At 38.9% G+C, this 19,357-nt stretch overlaps 1 protein-coding gene across 7 annotated transcripts in view; it reads left to right on the top strand.

Annotated features, from left to right (window-relative positions):
* The window catches only part of LOC101173247 (protocadherin-15), a 233,982-nt gene that overhangs the window by 85,955 nt on the left and 128,670 nt on the right, over positions 1-19,357 (top strand). For 5 of the 7 annotated variants that reach the window (XM_078931825.1, XM_078931824.1, XM_078931823.1 and 2 more), the window contains exons 2-3: positions 1,029-1,147; positions 18,395-18,409. In XM_078931825.1, coding sequence (XP_078787951.1) covers positions 1,057-1,147; positions 18,395-18,409 — 106 coding nt within the window. In that variant the 5' untranslated portion in view covers positions 1,029-1,056. The remainder of the gene's footprint in view (positions 1-1,028; positions 1,148-18,394; positions 18,410-19,357) is intronic. The other 2 variants (XM_078931821.1, XM_078931822.1) reach the window with 1 other exon arrangement.

Raw genomic sequence — 19,357 nt, 5'->3', positions numbered from 1 at the left:
TTTAGTTTATTCATATTGTAATCTAAACCAGGTCTAAAAAGTTGGCATGGAGGAACTGAAATCATCCATAATATACTGGATCTTTCAAAGTACAGGACTATTGATGCTGGTGCTTTCTACCATCCAAAGACCTGGTTCTCTCATTAATAACTTCTGCGTACAAAGTCAATTAAATACAGTTATCTTTTTTTTAACAATTTTTTCTTTCATTTCTTTGAGAATCTTCACATGATGGAAACTCAGTTTATCCCACACAGTTTTATATCATTCATGCATTGAAACAACTCAGGCATCTCTTTTGTCTTGTTTGATTAAAAAAAAAAAAAAATATGTATAATATTTTGTTGGCTTGCTTCCAGACACATGTACCGTAACTCCAGTCAAGCGAGAAATCAATCACTGTAGCTCATCATAGCTTCCAAAGCAAAATGTTTGTCTTTTTTTTTTTCCAACAGAGATATGGGACTTAAAGTGCAATGCCTGCTTGTTTAAATCATAGTGGGAACTTTTCAATGAACGGTTCATTTGTTCTCTGTGTGCCTTAGATGGTTCATTTTGGGTTGTTCTTGTATTACACAGTGTATTATATTAAATCAAACAATGATTCAAACAAGATTCAGTGGGATTTTGCATTGTTGTGCTGCACTATGAGGGTGAAAGCTGGGACACGCTTCAATGCCTGGCAACCCTTTGCAACTTCAATTAGTTATTGAGGTTAGATGATTCAATTTTAATGTAGATCTGTGTGTGCACATGCTTGTGTGTTGGTCCCACCTGCACATTAAGCAAATACAAAGGGTTCAGTAGAACAAATGTACATTTTTGTTGTCCATCCATCCCTTTTCAGTAGCTGACTTATCCCAGTTGGGGTCACAATGTTGCTGGAGCTAACAGTGCAACTATTGGGTAAAGGCATGATACACCCCGAACAGGTCGCCAGTCTGCTGCAAGTTCTCACACACACTTGCTCACTCACATGCACATCAATTGGCAATTTATAATCATTTTTGTCATATTTTTCCATTCAGGTGGACAGGCAATAAGGCTTGACAGAAGATGCAACGAGGGAGGCGGCTCGTCAGATGGATCGGGACAGCAATGGCAATCCTCTCGTTGCTTAGTCACAGTCGGGGCCAGGATGTCAAAGGTACGAGCAACAGGCCCGAGGCCAATCACCCTCAGGCCTTTTCCTTTCTGTTAACAGCACTTTTAGAGGAAGCGTCTCTTAAAGGAATTGCTGCATGGTGGAAGAGGATTATTTTTATGTTACCAGAAGCCCATGCAGTTGACACTAAAGTAAATATACATATATGCTAAGCCGTCAGAGTTTCCACTTGCTTCCTTGGAGTAGAGTTTGACTGTGTTGACTAAGTTCAACTTGAAGAAGACCAAAGAGACGAGCGTTTGCTCAGAAATGCTGTCAGCATTGGGCAAAAGTTTACAGTATGAATACCTTTGCTTTCACAGCAATCCTACTCTCCTCCTTGCATTTACATTTGCATAAATCTTCATTTAAAAACATGATTCAAACCCAACTTTTGTCCGTCACAGTCGAGTGACCTCACTAACTGGATCCTTTTTGTAGAGTGAAAATCCCAGCATTCATAGTCTTAACTTGGTAAATTTGAAGCTGGTGCCAATTAAAGTAAAGACCCAGCGTTGTTGGGCTGCTCTTATTTTATATTTTTTAAAACATCTTTTTGACAAAAGCCTGGATACACTTGGAGATACAAAATGCATGTTGCAATTTTGAATTTTTTTTTAAATATTGCATACTTTCTGGTAAATTCTGTTTGATGAAAAGAACCACCCATTCAACTCAAACCAATTTGCATGCTTTACCTTTTAAGCTTTACCTACTTCTGTTGGTTCTTAGATGGGTTTTTAGGCATTTGAAAAAAAAAGAAAAAACCTTTTTTAAATGAGTAGCCTACCTATCTAGCACATTACATGATTCTATAAGTGTATTTAAATGTATTTTGGTTTATTTCCTGAATTTTCAAGCTTCTCTGTCCCAAAACTAATAACTGGCAGAAATCTTTATGACTCCTTGATTGGTTGCCCAACTTATAAAAAAAAAAGTTTTTTCCCAACTTGTCCTTTTTACTTGACCGTTTAAATAGATTACGAAAGCCTAAGAAATGTTAAAACAAGATTGCTTCAATGGATATTAACTCCTAATGTCCTTTTCATTAATACTATTGTTCACAAGAGCCTCATGATGGTACAACTTCACAAATGTTTTTAATGACCTTGATATTAAACCAATTCTGATTCATAGTTCGGTTTTCCTTTTTTTTTTTTTTTAATTATTCCCAACATCTAATCAGCTACTTTTAATCAGTTTCTTTTTAAAAACAGAAACAGAAAGCAGTATGTGTGAACATTTCGAGAAAAAATATAACCAATATATTTTGTTGCTGGATTTGAAATGAAGTTAAAAAATTAGGCTGAAGTACCAAATACTGCAGTTCCTCAAATAACCAATGGAGCCAGATTTCATTGCCTTTTTGACAGCAAATTACTTAAAGAAAGACTTTACATTAAAATGATAAAAAAAAATTATATTGCTTTAAATTAGCATTTAGTGATTAGCTTGGATTTTTTTAGAGTTCAACTTTAGACATTAGTGAGGCAGTGGGGGGCGTTTGTTTGGCAGGTGAGACGACCAAAAGGTAGACCCGCAAAACCCTCCTCTTGTTTCGTCCCTCCAGTCAACTTCAAGTCTCACTTCCACAGTTTAGAATTCTATCTCTACTTAACAAAAATGGTGTTGTATAACTATCCACACTTGCACTTATGTTGTATCAACATAAATTTATATTCACATTTTCTGCATTTACATTATTTTCTACCAAGTGCATCTCTTCAGTTTTTCTTGTTGCTCAGTGACCTTGTCATAAGGCTATAATGTTGCCAATTATGGATTTGGCTATAGCCTTTAATTTAATTGGTTAAAGAAAGAAGTGATTCTAAATCCTGCAAATGATATCTCAAAGGATCACAGAGTAACAGAAAATAACACTCAGATGGCCAGAGCAGTGGATGTAACATCTTATATCTGCAACTGGATGTTGTGTTTGCTGCCGTATTTACTGAGTGTCAGCGAGGGAGGATGAGATTATAGCAAAGCTTTATCTTCTCACTAATAAATCTTGTTAATCTGTTCAATTTGAGGTGTCCTAATATTTTTACCCTTTTGTTGTTGTTGTTTTTAAATATATTTATTTTTTTAGTTTTCAGTCTAAAGTTTCTGTATAGCCTCTCAGTATTTTTTATTTTTGTAAAGTGCATAGCCATATAATTATAAGGCATATTTTGAATTTTAAAGCCTTAACGAAATAAGATGTGAGTTAAGATTTGAGTTGTTAACAACTCATCAACCTGATGATCAGAAAAAAATAAAAATGATTAATAGACCTGCTGAAAATTTTCCACAAAAAAGGAAAGTCATATTTCTTAAATGTCAGATTCTACATTCAAAAATGCAGCAAGCACAAACCATACAGAGAACTGCATCCTCAATACCAAAACCCCAAAATTGTCTTTTGTGCAGCACATCTATTCACTGAGGAATGTTGGTCATGCCTGAGGTTCAAAAGCAAAATGAAATAAAAATAAAAGTAATGCAACAAAAGGATGTAGCATACCACCACCAGGTTTATGATATTGTAGAAACAGTGTGATGCAAAAAACACTAAGCCGCATGCTGAGTGACTCTCTCCAGCTGCAGAATTATAACAGTGCAAGATTTTTTTTTCTAGAAATGTTTGAAATCAAAAAAGATTTTGAAAACAGAGCTGAAAACAGTAAAAAAAAAAAAAACGTGCCTCCACACTGCGAGCTGCAGCAGCTTTTTACCTGTTCATAATGTGTCCACGTTATGAGATTTTCCTGCAAGACCTCTGTTAAATCCCAAAATGTGAAAAGATTTTGTTTATAGTAGTCTAGCTCCTTGCATGACATCTGTTGTGATGAGTAATCATGCCATCAGGAGCATTGCTTACATGGGGGGGCAGCTGAAGAAGAACGGAACAAAACTAATGCCTGAAAGAAGACCCTTAAAATCCCTGATGAGTTGAAGGGACGGAGGACAAAAGAGAACGCTCAAGTTATTTCCTACCTCTGTTATCAAGAGCTATGGGAGTTTATGTGTACAAAATTTTATTTTGCTTTTTGGAAAAATAAAAAGAGTGTACAAACATCAAGAATGCAATACTAAGGTGAACTGTTAATTTTGACCTTTTTTTATCATATATTTGAAAAATTGAACAACAAATCTAACCATAATGACATTTGAAATTCTGTAGTTACACTCACTTTATTATGTAAACCTTGTTTGTACTGGGTTGCACGCCCTTTTACCTTCAGAAGTTTAGGTTGTGGTGGAATGAGAGATTGGCATCATGGATAACTGTGTGATGCTATCTTGTTATTATGGATGAAACTCTGAAGAATGTTTCCAGTGCTCTATTGAAACTATGCCACAAAGGATTAACGCATTCATGCAAGGCTGGATTGATCCATGCTTTCATGGTGTTGATGCCAAATTCCGACGCTACCATTTGAATGTTGCAGCCGAAATGCAGACTCATCAGACCAGGGAACGTTTTCCAATCTTCTATTGCCCAATTTTGGTGATCCTTCTGTGAATTGTAGCCTCAGTTTCCTGTTCTTAGCTAACAGGATTGGCACGTGGTGTGGTTTTCTGCTACTGTAGTCCACCTGCCTTAACGTTGACGCCTTGTGCGTTCAGCAATGCTTTTCTGCAGACCTTAGTTGTAACCAGTGAAAATTTGACTTACTGTTACCTTTTTATCAACTGGAACCAGTCTCGGCATTTTCCTCTGATATCTGGCATCAACAAGACATAGATGCCCACAGAACTGGTACTCACTGGATATTTTGTCTTTTTTGGACCATTCTCTGTAAACCCTAGATAGTTGTGTGGAAAATCCCAGTAGATCAGTAGTTTCTGAAATACTCAGACCAGCTGTTCAAAGTCACTTCAATCTTCTCCATTCTGATGTGCGGTTCGAACTGCAGCATGTCTTCATGGCTAAATACATTGAGTTGCTGCCATGTGATTGGCTGATTAGAAATTTGTGTTAACGAGCAGTTGGACAGATGTGGCCAATAAAGTGCTCAGTGACTGTATATGGTGATGTCAGAGAATCATGTCCCATATCTATTTCTAAAATCTTCAGTTAGACCTCCTCAAAAGGTGCTGCTGGTTCCTCTGTGCCACCAACAGTGGCATCCTGACCTACTGCACACTGATGCTTGCTTGCTGCACACGGGTGAACAGGAAGAATCTGCAGAGCAGGATAAGAACGGCAGAAAGGGCAACAGGGACAAAGTTAGTTTTGAGTCACACAAGAAGAACTATCAACGAGGCCCCACAATAAATGAATAAGGATTGTCTGTCAGGCCGGACACTGGGAGCATTGGTCTACAGGGAGTGAAGTGGGTGGACTGCCTACCCCACATTAGATAAAACACAAAAGCTACAGAATACATCAATAAAAGGAACATTTGCAGCCTTTATTCATTACTTTCAACAATCTAGCCACAGGGGTTGCAAGCCAGTTGCCTCTGTGCCGGTCCCAAGCCCGGATAAATAGAGAGGGTTGCGTCAGGAAGGGCATCCGGCGTAAAAATTGCCAAAATAACCATGCGAATCATCCACAACACTTTAGACATACCGGATCGGTCGAGGCCCGGGTTAACAACGACCGCCACCGATGCTGTTAACCTACAGGGTGTCGGTGGAAATTTGACTACTGTTGGTCGAAGAAAGAGGGGAGGCAGAAGGGCCCGTGGCCAGAGAGAGAAGGGAAAAGGCAGGAACATAGGTTTGAGAATAGGGACTCTTAACGTTGGCACAATGACAGGGAAAGGCAGAGAGCTGGCAGACATGATGGAGAGAAGGAAGGTAGATGTACTGTGTGTGCAGGAGACAAGGTGGAAGGGCAGCAAGGCACGTAGTATTGGAGGAGGATACAAACTGTTCTATCATGGTGTTGATAGGAAGAGAAACGGGGTAGGAGTGATTCTGAAGGGGGAGTTTGTAAACAGTGTTCTAGAGGTGAAAAGAGTCTCAGACAGGATGATGAGCTTAAAGTTAGAAATCGAAGGGGTGATGGTGAATGTAGTCAGTGGGTATGCGCCACAGGTTGGCTGTGAGCTAGAAGTGAAGGAGAGATTCTGGAGTGAGTTGGATGAGGTCATACAGAGTTTCCCCAGAGGAGAGAGAGTTGTTATTGGAGCAGACTTTAATGGGCATGTTGGTGAGGGCAACAGAGGTGATGAGGAGGTGATGGGCAGGTTTGGTGTGAAGGAAAGGAATCTGGAGGGACAGATGGTGGTGGACTTTGCAAAGAGGATGGAAATGGCTGTAGTCAACACTTACTTCCAGAAGAGAGAGGAACATAGAGTGACATACAGAAGTGGAGGTAGGAGTACCCAGGTGGACTACATCCTATGTAGACGAGGTCATTTGAGAGAGGTTATTGACTGCAAAGTGGTGGTAGGAGAGAGTGTAGCCAGACAGCACCGCATGGTGGTGTGTAAGATGACTCTGGAGGTCAGGAAGAAGAAGAGAGGGAAAACAGAAAAGAAGACCAAGTGGTGGAAGCTACAGAATGAAGAAACTTGTGAGGAATTTAGGCAGAAGTTGAGACAGGTCCTGGGTGGTCAGGATGAGCTTCCAGATGACTGGGAAACTACAGCAGAAACTATCAGGGAAACAGGTAGGAAGGTGCTAGGTGTGTCATCCGGAAAGAGGAAAGACGGTAAAGAGACTTGGTGGTGGAATGAGGAAGTACAGGAATGCGTCCAGAGGAAGAGGTTGGCTAAAAGGAAGTGGGATGTAGAAAGGACTGAGGAAGGTAGACATGAGTACAAGGAAGCGCAGCGTAGAGTGAAGAGAGAGGTGGCAAAGGCCAAACAGAAGGCTTACGATGAGCTATATGACAGGTTAGACACAAAGGAAGGAGAGAAGGACTTGTACAGGCTAGCCAGACAGAGAGACAGAGATGGGAAGGACGTGCAACAGATAAGGGTGATTAAGGACAGAGATGGAAAGGTGCTAACAACCCAAGAGAGTGTACAGAAAAGATGGAAGGAGTATTTTGAGGAGCTGATGAACGAGGAAAATGACAGGGAAAGAAGGGAGGAAGATGTGGTTGTTGTGGAGCAGGAAGTAGCAGAGATTGGAAAGGATGAGGTTAGGAAGGCTCTGAAAAGGATGAAGAGCGGAAAGGCCGTTGGTCCTGATGACGTACCTGTGGAGGTATGGAAGTGCCTAGGAGAGACAGCAGTGGAATTTCTAACAAGGTTGTTCAATAGGATTTTAGAGAGTGAGAAGATGCCTGAGGAATGGAGGAGAAGCGTTCTGGTTCCGATCTTTAAGAACAAGGGTGACACGCAGAACTGCAGCAACTATAGAGGAATAAAGTTGATGAGCCACACAATGAAGCTGTGGGAAAGAGTAGTGGAAGCCAGGCTTAGGAAGAAGGTGGAGATTTGTGAGCAGCAGTATGGTTTCATGCCCCGTAAGAGCACCACTGATGCCATTTTTGCTTTGAGAATGTTGATGGAAAAGTACAGAGAAGGTCAGAAGGAGCTGCATTGTGTGTTCGTAGATTTAGAGAAGGCGTATGACAGGGTGCCGAGGGAGGAGCTGTGGTACTGTATGAGGTCGTCTGGAGTGGCAGAGAAGTATGTCAGAGTAGTTCAGGACATGTATGAGAGAAGTATGACGGTGGTGAGATGTGCTGTAGGTCAGACAGAGGAGTTCAAGGTGGAGGTGGGACTACACCAAGGATCAGCTTTGAGTCCTTTTTTGTTTGCTATGCTGATGGACAGGCTGACAGATGAGGTAAGACAGGAATCTCCCTGGACAATGATGTTTGCGGATGACATTGTAATTTGCAGTGAGAGTAGAGAGCAGGTGGAGGAACAGCTAGAGAGGTGGAGGTTTGCTCTGGAAAGAAGAGGCATGAAGGTCAGTCGTAGTAAGACAGAATACATGTGTCTGAACGAGAGGGATCAAGGTAGAAGCGTTAGGTTACAGGGGGCTGAGGTGAAGAAGGTGCAGGAGTTTAAGTACTTGGGGTCAACAGTTCAGTGTGATGGGGAGTGTGGAAAAGAGGTGAAGAGGCGAGTGCAGGCAGGTTGGAGCGGTTGGAGGAAAGTGTCAGGAGTGTTGTGTGACAGAAGAGTGCCAGCAAGACTCAAAGGAAAGGTGTACAAGACAGTGGTGAGACCAGCTCTGCTCTATGGGTTAGAGACGGTAGCAGTGAGACAGAGACAAGAGGCTGAGATGGAGGTAGCGGAGATGAAGATGTTGAGGTTCTCCTTAGGAGTGACCAGGTTAGACAGGATAAGGAACGAGTACATCAGAGGGACGGCTCATGTTGCCTGTGTTAGCGACAAAGTCAGAGAAGCCAGACTGAGATGGTTTGGACATGTTCAGAGGAGGGACAGTGGATACATTGGTAGAAGGATGTTGGAGATGGAGCTGCCTGGCAGGAGGGCAAGAGGACGGCCAAAGAGGAGATATATGGATGTCTTAACAGAGGACATGAAGTTGGCTAATGTTAGGGCAGAAGATGTCCATGATAGAGTGAGGTGGAAAAGGATGATTCGCTGTGGCGACCCCTGATGGGAAAAGCCGAAAGAGAAAGAAGAATTCATTACTTTCAACACATACTTAAAAAAAAAAATTCATCACTTTTTGATTGTTTTTGTGGTCAAGGCTATGTTGTTTCATTTTTAATAAAACAGCAATATAACTGAATTTAATAGTCTGCACTCTGAATCTGTGAGGAGACAATTTTAAGTATTAAACCAAACTGAGTTGTCTTTCTGTGTTTGCTTGTGAGGAGCTCTGGCTTCCTCCTACACTCCCAAAACCTTCACGTTTGGTCAGAATGTGACTTTAAATCGACTCAGTTTGGGTGGTAATGCTGCTTGTTTCATTTATTTCTAAGTGGTCCAGCGGTTGTCTGTTAACCTTTAGGAGGATCTCTGGCTTCACCTTCTAACCCTTCAAAAAAAGAAAACCAAAAAAACACTGGTTTTGTTTTTTTGCCCATTTTAAAATAAAAAAAATAAAAAAAATCCTGCATTGTCATTGAAATTCATTCATTCGTTTTTTTTTGCTGGGTAAAGAATGTGTTTATCCTTAGACATTTCATTTCATTCTTTGCTGTATATTTTCTGCTCTTTTAATGAGATATTTTTGACCCACAGTCTTAAAGTCTATGAATTTCCATCTATTGTTGTGTGACTTTAACAAAGATTAAACTGTAGACCAACACACAGCAGATGAATGAATGATGTCTTTGGCTTCCAATCCCTCCTTTTTATTTGCTAATGATCAAAAATTGTAAGCTTTTTTTTATTGTTTTTAAATTGTCCACATCCATTTGAGTTTATTGTGGACCTCCAACCGTTTTTTATTTTATTTTTTTTTACCTTGTTTTACTTTAGTTTCATTTGCAAACATTTTACTGTCAATAAAAACCTCTTTAAAAGTCTTTTTTTTCAGCCTACTGTTACTGCCTGTGTTTTTTTATTGACTGACTTGTAATTGTTTGAAAAAAATCAAAATTAATAAAAAAATATATTGATCAGATTATGAAAAGGGGAAGTAGTGGATATAATAACATAGATTTTAATCTTTAACTAAGAAACTAAACCATTTCAAGATGTATTGTCAGATAAAAATGAGAAAAATTAGTTTGACACAAAAGACATCGCAAAAAATTACATAAAAGTTCAAATTGAAATACACAAATATAATATATATATATTAGAAAAAACTGTTATTAAAACTAACACTTTATTTAAGTCTTTTATATAGTCATCCCCACACATTAAATTCATTATACTAACACATATTTGCTTAACACATAATTAGATAATAATGTAGGGGCATCTGCCACAAACTCAGATTTTAGTGTTTCTCTGGCTCTCATTTTCTTTCCTTTCCCATCTGTACATCCATTCTGACCCACAATTGTTTGTCTATTTTTGGGATTGTCTGATTAGGGGCCAGATGTGCAGACAGTGTGGCAGCAGCGGAGGTCTGTGAATTGTGAAAGCAGCGGAGTGACGAGGGGGAAGGGGTTTTAATCTGCTCTCCACTAAACTGTAATCAGCCTTCAGGCTGCACAAGGATGGATGGGGGGGGACTCTTGGTGAGACAGGGCCCCTTGCTGCCCATGAGTCTGTACCAGCAGTCCCACCTTGAAGCTCAGTTCGTTAGTGTGTGTGTACTGAACTGTGCACTTGGAATGTGATTGCAACCTTTGCCCAGCTGTCTGTCTGGTTAACCTCACAAAAGAGACAACGACATGAGTTCAAAGGGGAGTGGAGTGTTTGGAGGACACTCTGTCTAAGGCTCCACCAGAAAACCATTATCAGTTTCTAATAATTTGCACAGTGCTGCAGGCATTCGTTGCTTTGCCCACCTGTCACTCATCTACATGCTGTTTCTCCCCTGTTTCTTTTCATTTCATACATGAGCACATTTGGCTGTATTCAAAATTAGGACTTTGCCCTCACTTTCTAATAGAGCACAAACCAAAATGCTGTTGTCTACAAAAGCTTTTGAATGGAGAGAAATCCAGAAGGAATCAGATACCCTCGAGTATGAAAATAAACAGTCTCCACATTGATTAATTCATTTTCCCATGTTGACTTGCAATCTACCCCATCCTAGAATTGTAAATTGCTGTTTTTTTTCTTTCTCGTTTAGGGGCTGTCCTTCAGTTTAGGCAAAGATCCCACTCAGAATCCAAACTATCTTTTGTAAGAGGTTGTATTCTGACATTTGATGCAACTCCTAATTCTGTGGCACAGTTCTACATAAGCATTGTTAGAACATTCTTTTTTTATTCCACAGCCATCCAGAGAAAGCTAATAAATAAATGTACACATCTTGTAAAATGTATTGATGTCAAAGTACCGTATTTTCCGGACTATAAGTCGCCCTTTTTTTCATAGTTTGGCAAGGGGTGCGACTTATACTCCGCAGCGACTTATATTAGAAATAAATTGAAATAAATACATTGTTAACCCTCCTGTTATGTTCATTTGTGAGGAACAGAGATGATGTTCCTGGGTCAATTTGATGTATGAGGTATGTTAAGTGTTAAAAGTATGTTAAGTGACTCAGAGAATCAGCAAACCTTTTTTTACAGTAAGATCTTGAAGGCTAACAACATAATGTTCTATTTTCCAATGATTTCATAGATTCAGAAATGCAATAAAAATGACAACTGTTTCTACAAAAACAGGATGAAAACAGAGTATTAGTTGGCCAATGATGCTTCATGAATGGAATAAATAAATTAGTTTGCGAAAAAATTACTGTGAAATTATTATATAAACAGTCTGCTATGATTGTGTCATATGAGGTTGTGAAAGTTAAAATGCGACTTATAGTCCAGTGCGACTTATCTGTGTTTTTTTCTACTTTATAATGCATTTTTGGGCTGGTGCGACTTATACTCCGGTGCGACTTATAGTCCGGAAAATACGGTAAATAGGCTGAAGCAAATTGTTCCAAGTTTATGTATTATTATTTGTCTTAAAAAAGAAATAAATACGAAAACTTTTTAAAAGTATGCAATGCTATACTTATGCCTGACGAGGTGTCCATTATCAGAAAATTTTGGACGACGGGACGTGGAGGCTTAACTGTCGGATGCGAAGTCTATTAATTTCTGAAAATGGAGACCTCGACAAGCAATATCTCGCCTATCCAGCTCCGTTATGAAATAAATGAATATTAAATCAAATATTAGTACTTTAATCTTTTTATCTTTCATGTGTAAACTGTCCTTGCTCTTCTGCTGCTGTATGAAGACTAACCAGCAGATGAAAGTGCTACATATGCTAAAAGTCTTCTTAAGTGATGTAAAGCTTTATTTCAAAGGGAAATTTCACTTCTTAGCACCCATTGTTGTCCAGATGATGAAACAAAGGTTTGTTCACAAACAATTAAGTCCACAAGTTGGTTCCTAGATCTCTTTTATTGCAAGAAATACCCACCATTTTATTTGATCTTTTTTTTTTCATTAATTAATAATACAATTATTTAAAAAAAATAGATTTACTCCCATGGATCTACTCTTAAGCAAAAAGGGTAAGCAATTCAGAAAAGACAGAGAATGATACAGATACTGGCATGTCCAATATATAGCCATTTGAAAGACAGAGATATGTCCGCCAATGTTTTGAGTTTTTGTCTTGGTTACCAACTGGCATTTAGGCCAGTACAATCAGGCTATTTGACCAAAGCTTCTTTTTTTAGGTGTCCATTATCACTTTTTAATGGACACCCTGCAGCCAATCAGAATTCAGTATTTACCTGGACCATGCTACACTGGTGAGTGGCATCCTGAACTTCTACTTTTGTGTGTTGTTTTGTTTATTGTTGTTTTTTCTGCTTGCAGCATCCTTTTGGATCCGTTTCCTCCACGTAGTGTGATCCAAAAAGCCACAAATGTACCTTTGCAACCGTACAATATTTTTTATGTCAGAAAACTGTGTGACAGGTTTGTGCTAATCTTGCCCAGGCTGAGGTAGCTCTCACTAGCAAAATACTTATCTTAAGGGCAACAGCAAAAACATTGAAAATGTTGACAGGAAAGCAAATATTGCAGTGCAAACTATTGGGATGCAGAAGACAAGTAAGAGTTGTAAGTAAGCTTTATCGACATCTACGTGTGTTACAGTGTGCTGCTTTGCCTGTAGCCAAGATCTCAGCTCTACTTTTGCTAAACCGTTGTGCAACACTGGCATCACTTTTATGTCCTGGATATTCGAGTGTTAACAAAAACTGAACAATATAAACAAAACAACGGGATTTTATATTGCATGTCAATTGTAACAGTGGAACTGCAGCATTCACATCTTACCCTTACACATGAATAACCTCAGCCTTCCTTACAATAGCTGCTCATCTATTTTGACTTGCTGCCTACTCATAAGCAAGCATTATCTGGCAGCACGTGCCCCTGGACAGCAGTCTTGTGCCAAGCACTATTGGATCTTCCCCAAAACACCTCCCTGTCATACTGAGAATGGATGAATGCAAAACCAACTCCATTAATCACACTGGTTTGCCCTGTCTCTGCTTTTCTCTGCAGCTGTCTGCCACCGCAGGAATTAGTCATAATTCCAACCTCCAGTATTTATTTTTTTCTTCATTTCCTCATTGTTTTTGGAATTATTTAAAGAACAGAGGTCAGTAAACGTCTCTGATAATACTCCCCAAGGTGGACTACTTGATATGTTTACCAAGAGGAACATTTTTTTTTAATGTCTATATCCAAAATCCCTCACTGGGGCATTTGCAATTTTATGGTAACACAATTCCAAAATTTAGTGCCCTGGAAATTTCCCAGAAGTCTACAAAAAAACATTTTTTTCTGTGCATTGGTGTTCACTAGATTTGCATATAGAACAATGTGCATTGTGTTTGAACAATTTGTGATTTGAAAAAAGTTTATTCAAATGTATTTTTATAAATGATCCATTTTTTATCTTTAGAACCCAGTGACTTCATAAATAATCTTTGTAAAGTTTTTTATATTTATTAGTTTTTTTAATTTACGAAAACAGGTAATATATGATGTTTAAAACATATATGTATATCCTGTTGCAGTCACACCTGGGTACCATTTGAAAATTTAACCCCCACTCCAATCCAACCCCTCAATGCTGAGTGTACGACAGGGACTCACTGGGTCCCATTTTGACTTGACTTGATTCTAGATAGTAAAAAAAAAAATAATGACAAAAATGAAATACAAAAAAATAAATACTCTATGGATGTTAAAAAGACAACATTAAAGGTGGGTGTTTATAGGAGCCAAGGTTTTACCATGAGCCGCTCAGCCGCAACAGTTTATCTGGTTGAGTTAAATTACTATTTTTTTTATTAAAATTGAATAGAAAAAGCTGATGTCATGATGCTTTAGGAATACCCCAAAGCCAGACAACACAAGATGAAACACAATGTTTTGCAGCCATACTTTTATTGTTTACAGGTGATTCAGTAGCCCTAGGGTGGCAATAATATTTTGAAGCAGGTTGTTTCATGGTTGTAGCTGAACAGTAAACTCTTAGATTTATTCTCTTACTTTCCAATTCTCTGTATATCAGATGTATTGGTTTGGATGTGAATTTCTTTTTTTCTTGCACAAGTTTCCTCCAGTTAATTAAAGGTCTATTTTTTATAACCAATACTTTGTCAAGTGAAGCAGTAATCTTTTCATAATTGAAAATTCACTGCTTCAAGCAACAATGTTCAGTTGATTACTGAAATTATCTATCTAGTTTGGTGATTATTTCCCAAGGGGAGAACTGAAAGTTTTTGATTGTTTTTTGAAATTTGGGACTCTGCAGTGTATTTAATATGACGCCATCTAAAAGAAGACTTCCACACAACATCAAAAAATTATTCATTCATTCATTCATCTTCTTGACCGTTTATTCCCTTTCCGGGTCACGGGGTTGCCGGAGCCTATCCCGGCCACTTGGGCGTAGGCAAGGGATACCCTGGACTGGTCGCCAGTCTGTCGCAGGGTAGAATATCCTCAATCACACACCCATTCACAGTCACACTCACACCTATGGACAATTTAGAGTTGCCAATTAACCTATGAAGCATGTTTTTGGACGGTGGGAGGAAGCCGGAGATCCCGGAGAAAACCCACGCATGCATGGGGAGAACATGCAAACTCCACACAGAAAGGTCCCCCATTGATGTTGTGTTTTTCATGTCCCCCAGCCGGGACTTGAACCGGGGGCCTTCTTGCTGTGAGGCAAGAGCGCTAACCACTGCGCCACCGTGCAGAGAATCTTATTTTCTCGGGATCCTATATTTATAATAGATATTTTAAAGTAGATTATGAAGTCCTTTCTGACACATTTTTTATTGGTTTTCATAGTTGTTTTTTTTTTTTTTTTTAACATTCCTCAACACTCCTCATGCTGCATGTTTTTTTGTTTCCCCACATCAACAATAATTAGGCCTCTTCATGGCTTGGTAATGAGCTGCGTCAGGTGTGTTTGGGTACAGGAGCACAGAAAACATAGGACATGAGTGGGACATTGGGTCCTGGGATTGAAAAACATTCAGTTATAGTGTCAACTCTGTATGAGCCTCTGTCTAGGTCAGGCAATGTTCCTTTTGCTTCATAAAGCTGTTTCTTAAATGATTTCCAGGTGTGGTAACTCTAGGTGGATGCATGGAATGTATCTGCAATTTGGTTGTAATATTTGTTCCCTTTGTTTTTTAGATTCTAATGTTGCCTAATTTAATGTATTTTGATTTAATCAGACACTTCATATGCTTTGAATGCGACATTTAATAAATAAACTCAGTGTTTACTAGTTAGACTGTCATAATAGCCCTAAATATTGATTGGAGACATGTGTTTCCCAGAGCCACTAAACAATATTCCAGCCTCACGATGGGTGTTTGTTTTAAAAAATGCAAAGCTCAGTAGGTGTAGACACCGTTCTGCATTCCTCCTGCTAAGATGCATGATCAACTGTATCCCTTTTGTAGCTTCCCACTTTTCTTCTTAGTGTTATTTTCAACTGCTTAACAGTTTCAAACTGGATCAAATATCCTGAGAAGATTGGGAACAGCTCATCTAATATTTATACTTTTATTTATATCTGCTTTTTTCCTATACCTCAACATACCTCTTATACTCAGAACATGGAGGGGGGATATGTGCAATATTGCATGCATAACTAGTTAAACAATACTTAAGCATCAGAATATCTTCTCCTAGTCACATTAGATTTTTTAGGGTTATTTATTCAAACCTCTCACTTCACATTTGTACTTTGATAAAAAGAAACAATGTATTTGTGGACATATTGCTTTATGTTATGTGGCAACAAATAGATCGCAACATAATATTCATGTATTGTTTAAATTTGTACGCCTTTAGGTGAAACGTGTTACCCCTGATCACAGTGTAGAACCAATGTCCCTGCAAAGGAAGATGCCAACCATGTCTGTACTTGATTCCTAATTTTCACTTCGTCTCAGCTCTTATCATTTCAGATTTTTGTTTCAACTTTACACACATAGACCTGCTGGCACACCCTCACATACGTGTGCGAGACGAAGCCATGTCAACCTAAAAACTGCACACACACGTTCTAGATGAGCACACAAAGGCTGAACAAACAAAACACACCATCTGTGATTCCTTTAAAAAGCTTCTCTAAATAAGTGCAAGTAACGTTCATACCTTACACATGCATACAGGCACACACTTCTACTTCAAAAAGAATACATTTTCTCAGAGCTGACTTGCATACTTAGTTTTATGTTGCCTGTTGTTTATGACTCAGAGAGCAAGGTGTGACCCACTTGCTCTGTTCATCCTGTTGCTATTAAAGGAGAATGCTTCCCCGGCATGATGGGTAGTTTTTTTGTTGTTGTTTTCAACCAACACAGCTAAAGATTTAACAATGCATAAACCTTAGGCATTAGCTTTGTAACAAGGTTAGAGATGTCCTTTTTCTGTTATAATAAAGTTTGTAAGGCTTATTTAATTGTTTGTGGTTTTGGACGTCAAGTGCCATCACTGGATTGTTTCAAATATAACGATGGGTAGTTTTGAATCAAATTAAACATGTAACATAAAAAGGTTGTCAAACGCATATTTATGATATATAAATAAATATAATGAATCTTTTCTCACCCTGGTTTCTCACTTGCGGAGGGTGGTAGGGGACCCAAACCTTGAGCTTGAGGGTACTGTGCAGTATCTTTGCTGTTCCCAGCACTTCACTTTTTTCCTCTGTTCTATATCCATAGCTACAATGTCTGGTTGGTTCCCCATTACCACCCTGTCGGTCTGTATCTGGAAGTCCCCCAGGATCTTTTCTCTTTCATTCTCTACCACGTTTGGAGGTGTTTCCCACTTTGACTTTGGGGTTTTACAGTCCATATTCCACACACATATTCCTGAATTCTATGATTTCAATGAATTCCAGTCACTTGGTTGTGTCGTTCCATGTATGCTTTCCTTGCCAGCATCTCCCTGCATTAATGTGCTTTATTGTCTCAGGTGCCTCTTTGCTCATCCTCCAGCTTGGGTCTTGACTGGTGTAGTCAATCTGGGTCTCTATTGCTCTGGTGCTCAGGGCTTGTTCCTGTTCTGCCAGTATCAGTGCTTATGTGCTGTCCTTTAGGCCACACCTTTCTATCTATATGATAGGACCTTTTGATCATTTCAGTTATGGTTCTGTGGTACATCTCATGCAGGGACTCTCATGAACATCTCTCCTCCAGTACTGTATCCTCTGTTCACCATTGCCTAAAGCATTCTCTGAGCATATCGTTGGTTGGGGTCTTGTGCTTGATGTTCTCATGGATCTTGGATGTTTCATCCTCAGTTGTGGCTCTTAGGCTCACTAATCTTCAGCCTCCTTTGGTGAGAAGCTTTCATGTCTTAACATCTGTGGTCTGTAGGTTTTCCTTTGGCCACTTTATTTTTCCTGGAGGGTATCTAATCACTGGTGTAGCTGTTCATTACCTAGGTCTTGTTCTTGCCATTGAGCTGGCTTCTTACGACTTGCCTTAATCATTGAATATACATAAGAATCTTTAATAAGTGCACAAACATGTCAAAAGCTAGATCATAATCCAATTTTTTTGTAATAGTCAAGTACCTAAAAAACACATTGGTGAAGACTTATGTGAAGACCTATGGCCATGGGTTTAACAAGTAACCTTTCCACTTTTTGGCACCAGGTAACAAGTGCATAGTTACACAACAAGAGTAGACAACAGGAGGTGGGTGTGAAACACTAGAGCATTGACAGCTGGTGTTGTCTCATTCTTCCCATCTCTGATTACATGTAACGTCAGATGACACCACCTGGCAGCAAGCTGCTTGTAATTCTAGATATTATGAGACAGTGTCATTACAAAAAAAAATGTTTTCTATGAAAGGCTTTTTAATTTGCCTCTTTTAAGAATACCAAATCATTTACTGACAGGCTGTATTTTGTATTTTTTAATTATATTTGTCTTGCACTTCATTGCTTTTACCACAGCCAGATTCAAATGAGCAGCTTTGACAGTGAAAAAGTAGTCTACTTATCATCTGTGCATAGACTGGGATGTTCATTAACATTCACCATTATTCCTAAGGTCTTCGGTATTTTTAACCTAAACAACTTCTTTTTACCTTTTTATTGTCTTCTGTCTGTAAAATAATGTCTTTCTCTTCCTCTTACTATCAATGTACCTGTTCTTTAACAGTTTTGTGCTTTCTTTTCTTTTTTCTTCCATGCTTCTGCTCTTAACTCTGGCTAAACTAACCTCTGACTCCTACAGACTGGCAGTATGAGGGTAAGAGGTCAAACATCTGGTGTCTGTTTTTCCTTTTGTATTGCTACCTCTATGTGTTTAGTTGTTTTCTTCGCTTTTTCCTCCCTGTTGAAAGTCAATCAGTCGCATACTTGAAATACATCAGCTTCATGGCCAGTTGCTCTGCGGTACCCATTTCTCACGAGACTCTCTGTCACGTGTCCTCCTTTACACCTCCCTCATCTCCTCCATCTGCTGTTGTCTGTCAAACTGTCATTACCTGTGTCCCATGTGTTCATACCATCCCGCTGCTGTGACCTCCATCTGTGAAGCTGTGCTCACCTGTGGTCCCACTCATGATGTCTTGCCGAGCACCCCGTTTGTCTTGTTACAAAATCATGAAGTCAGTTTGTGCTGCTGTTTTTGGCATTGCAGTAATACTTTTGCAAAGACAGAAAAAAAAGGAAGGCCTTTGACATTTATTTTGTTTTCAAACCAATTACAGTTTAACTGTGTCTTTTTTTGCCAATATTGTTCTAAAAACACAGTAAGTCACACATACATTGTAAAATTAAATACTTAAATCGTTTAAGTGTTTTTTTTCTGTCAAAACTGGTTTACATTATAAATGATACCTATAATTTGTAATGTAATGTCAGGAACTGTTTTTTAGGTATGCACTTGTAACAATAATTATCACATTACCACTGTGCCAGCTGAAACAACGCAATCTAACACAGAAGGGTAAGGGTAGCCCAGAATCCGATGTGGGGAAATGTGAAATTACCTCTAAAATAGAAGTTATGCATACTTTTTATTTCAATTTGATGAGTGTTAATATTCTACACATCAATTTTCCCCAAATGCACATGGGTCATTTTGCATTCCCTTTACATGTGAATGTGGAGGTTTGCATATAGTTTAGACCATCTTGGCTTCTCTGAATCCAAAAACCTGAGCTAAATTTAAGTATTCTAGAAATGTTGGGGT

The sequence above is a fragment of the Oryzias latipes genome, chromosome 15 (assembly GCF_053564925.1).
Source record: "Oryzias latipes strain Hd-rR chromosome 15, Olatipes_Hd-rR_3.1".
Taxonomy (NCBI): Eukaryota; Metazoa; Chordata; class Actinopteri; order Beloniformes; family Adrianichthyidae; genus Oryzias; species Oryzias latipes.
The sequence above is the reverse complement of the archived record's forward strand: the minus strand, read 5'-3'. Positions and strand labels throughout refer to the sequence as shown.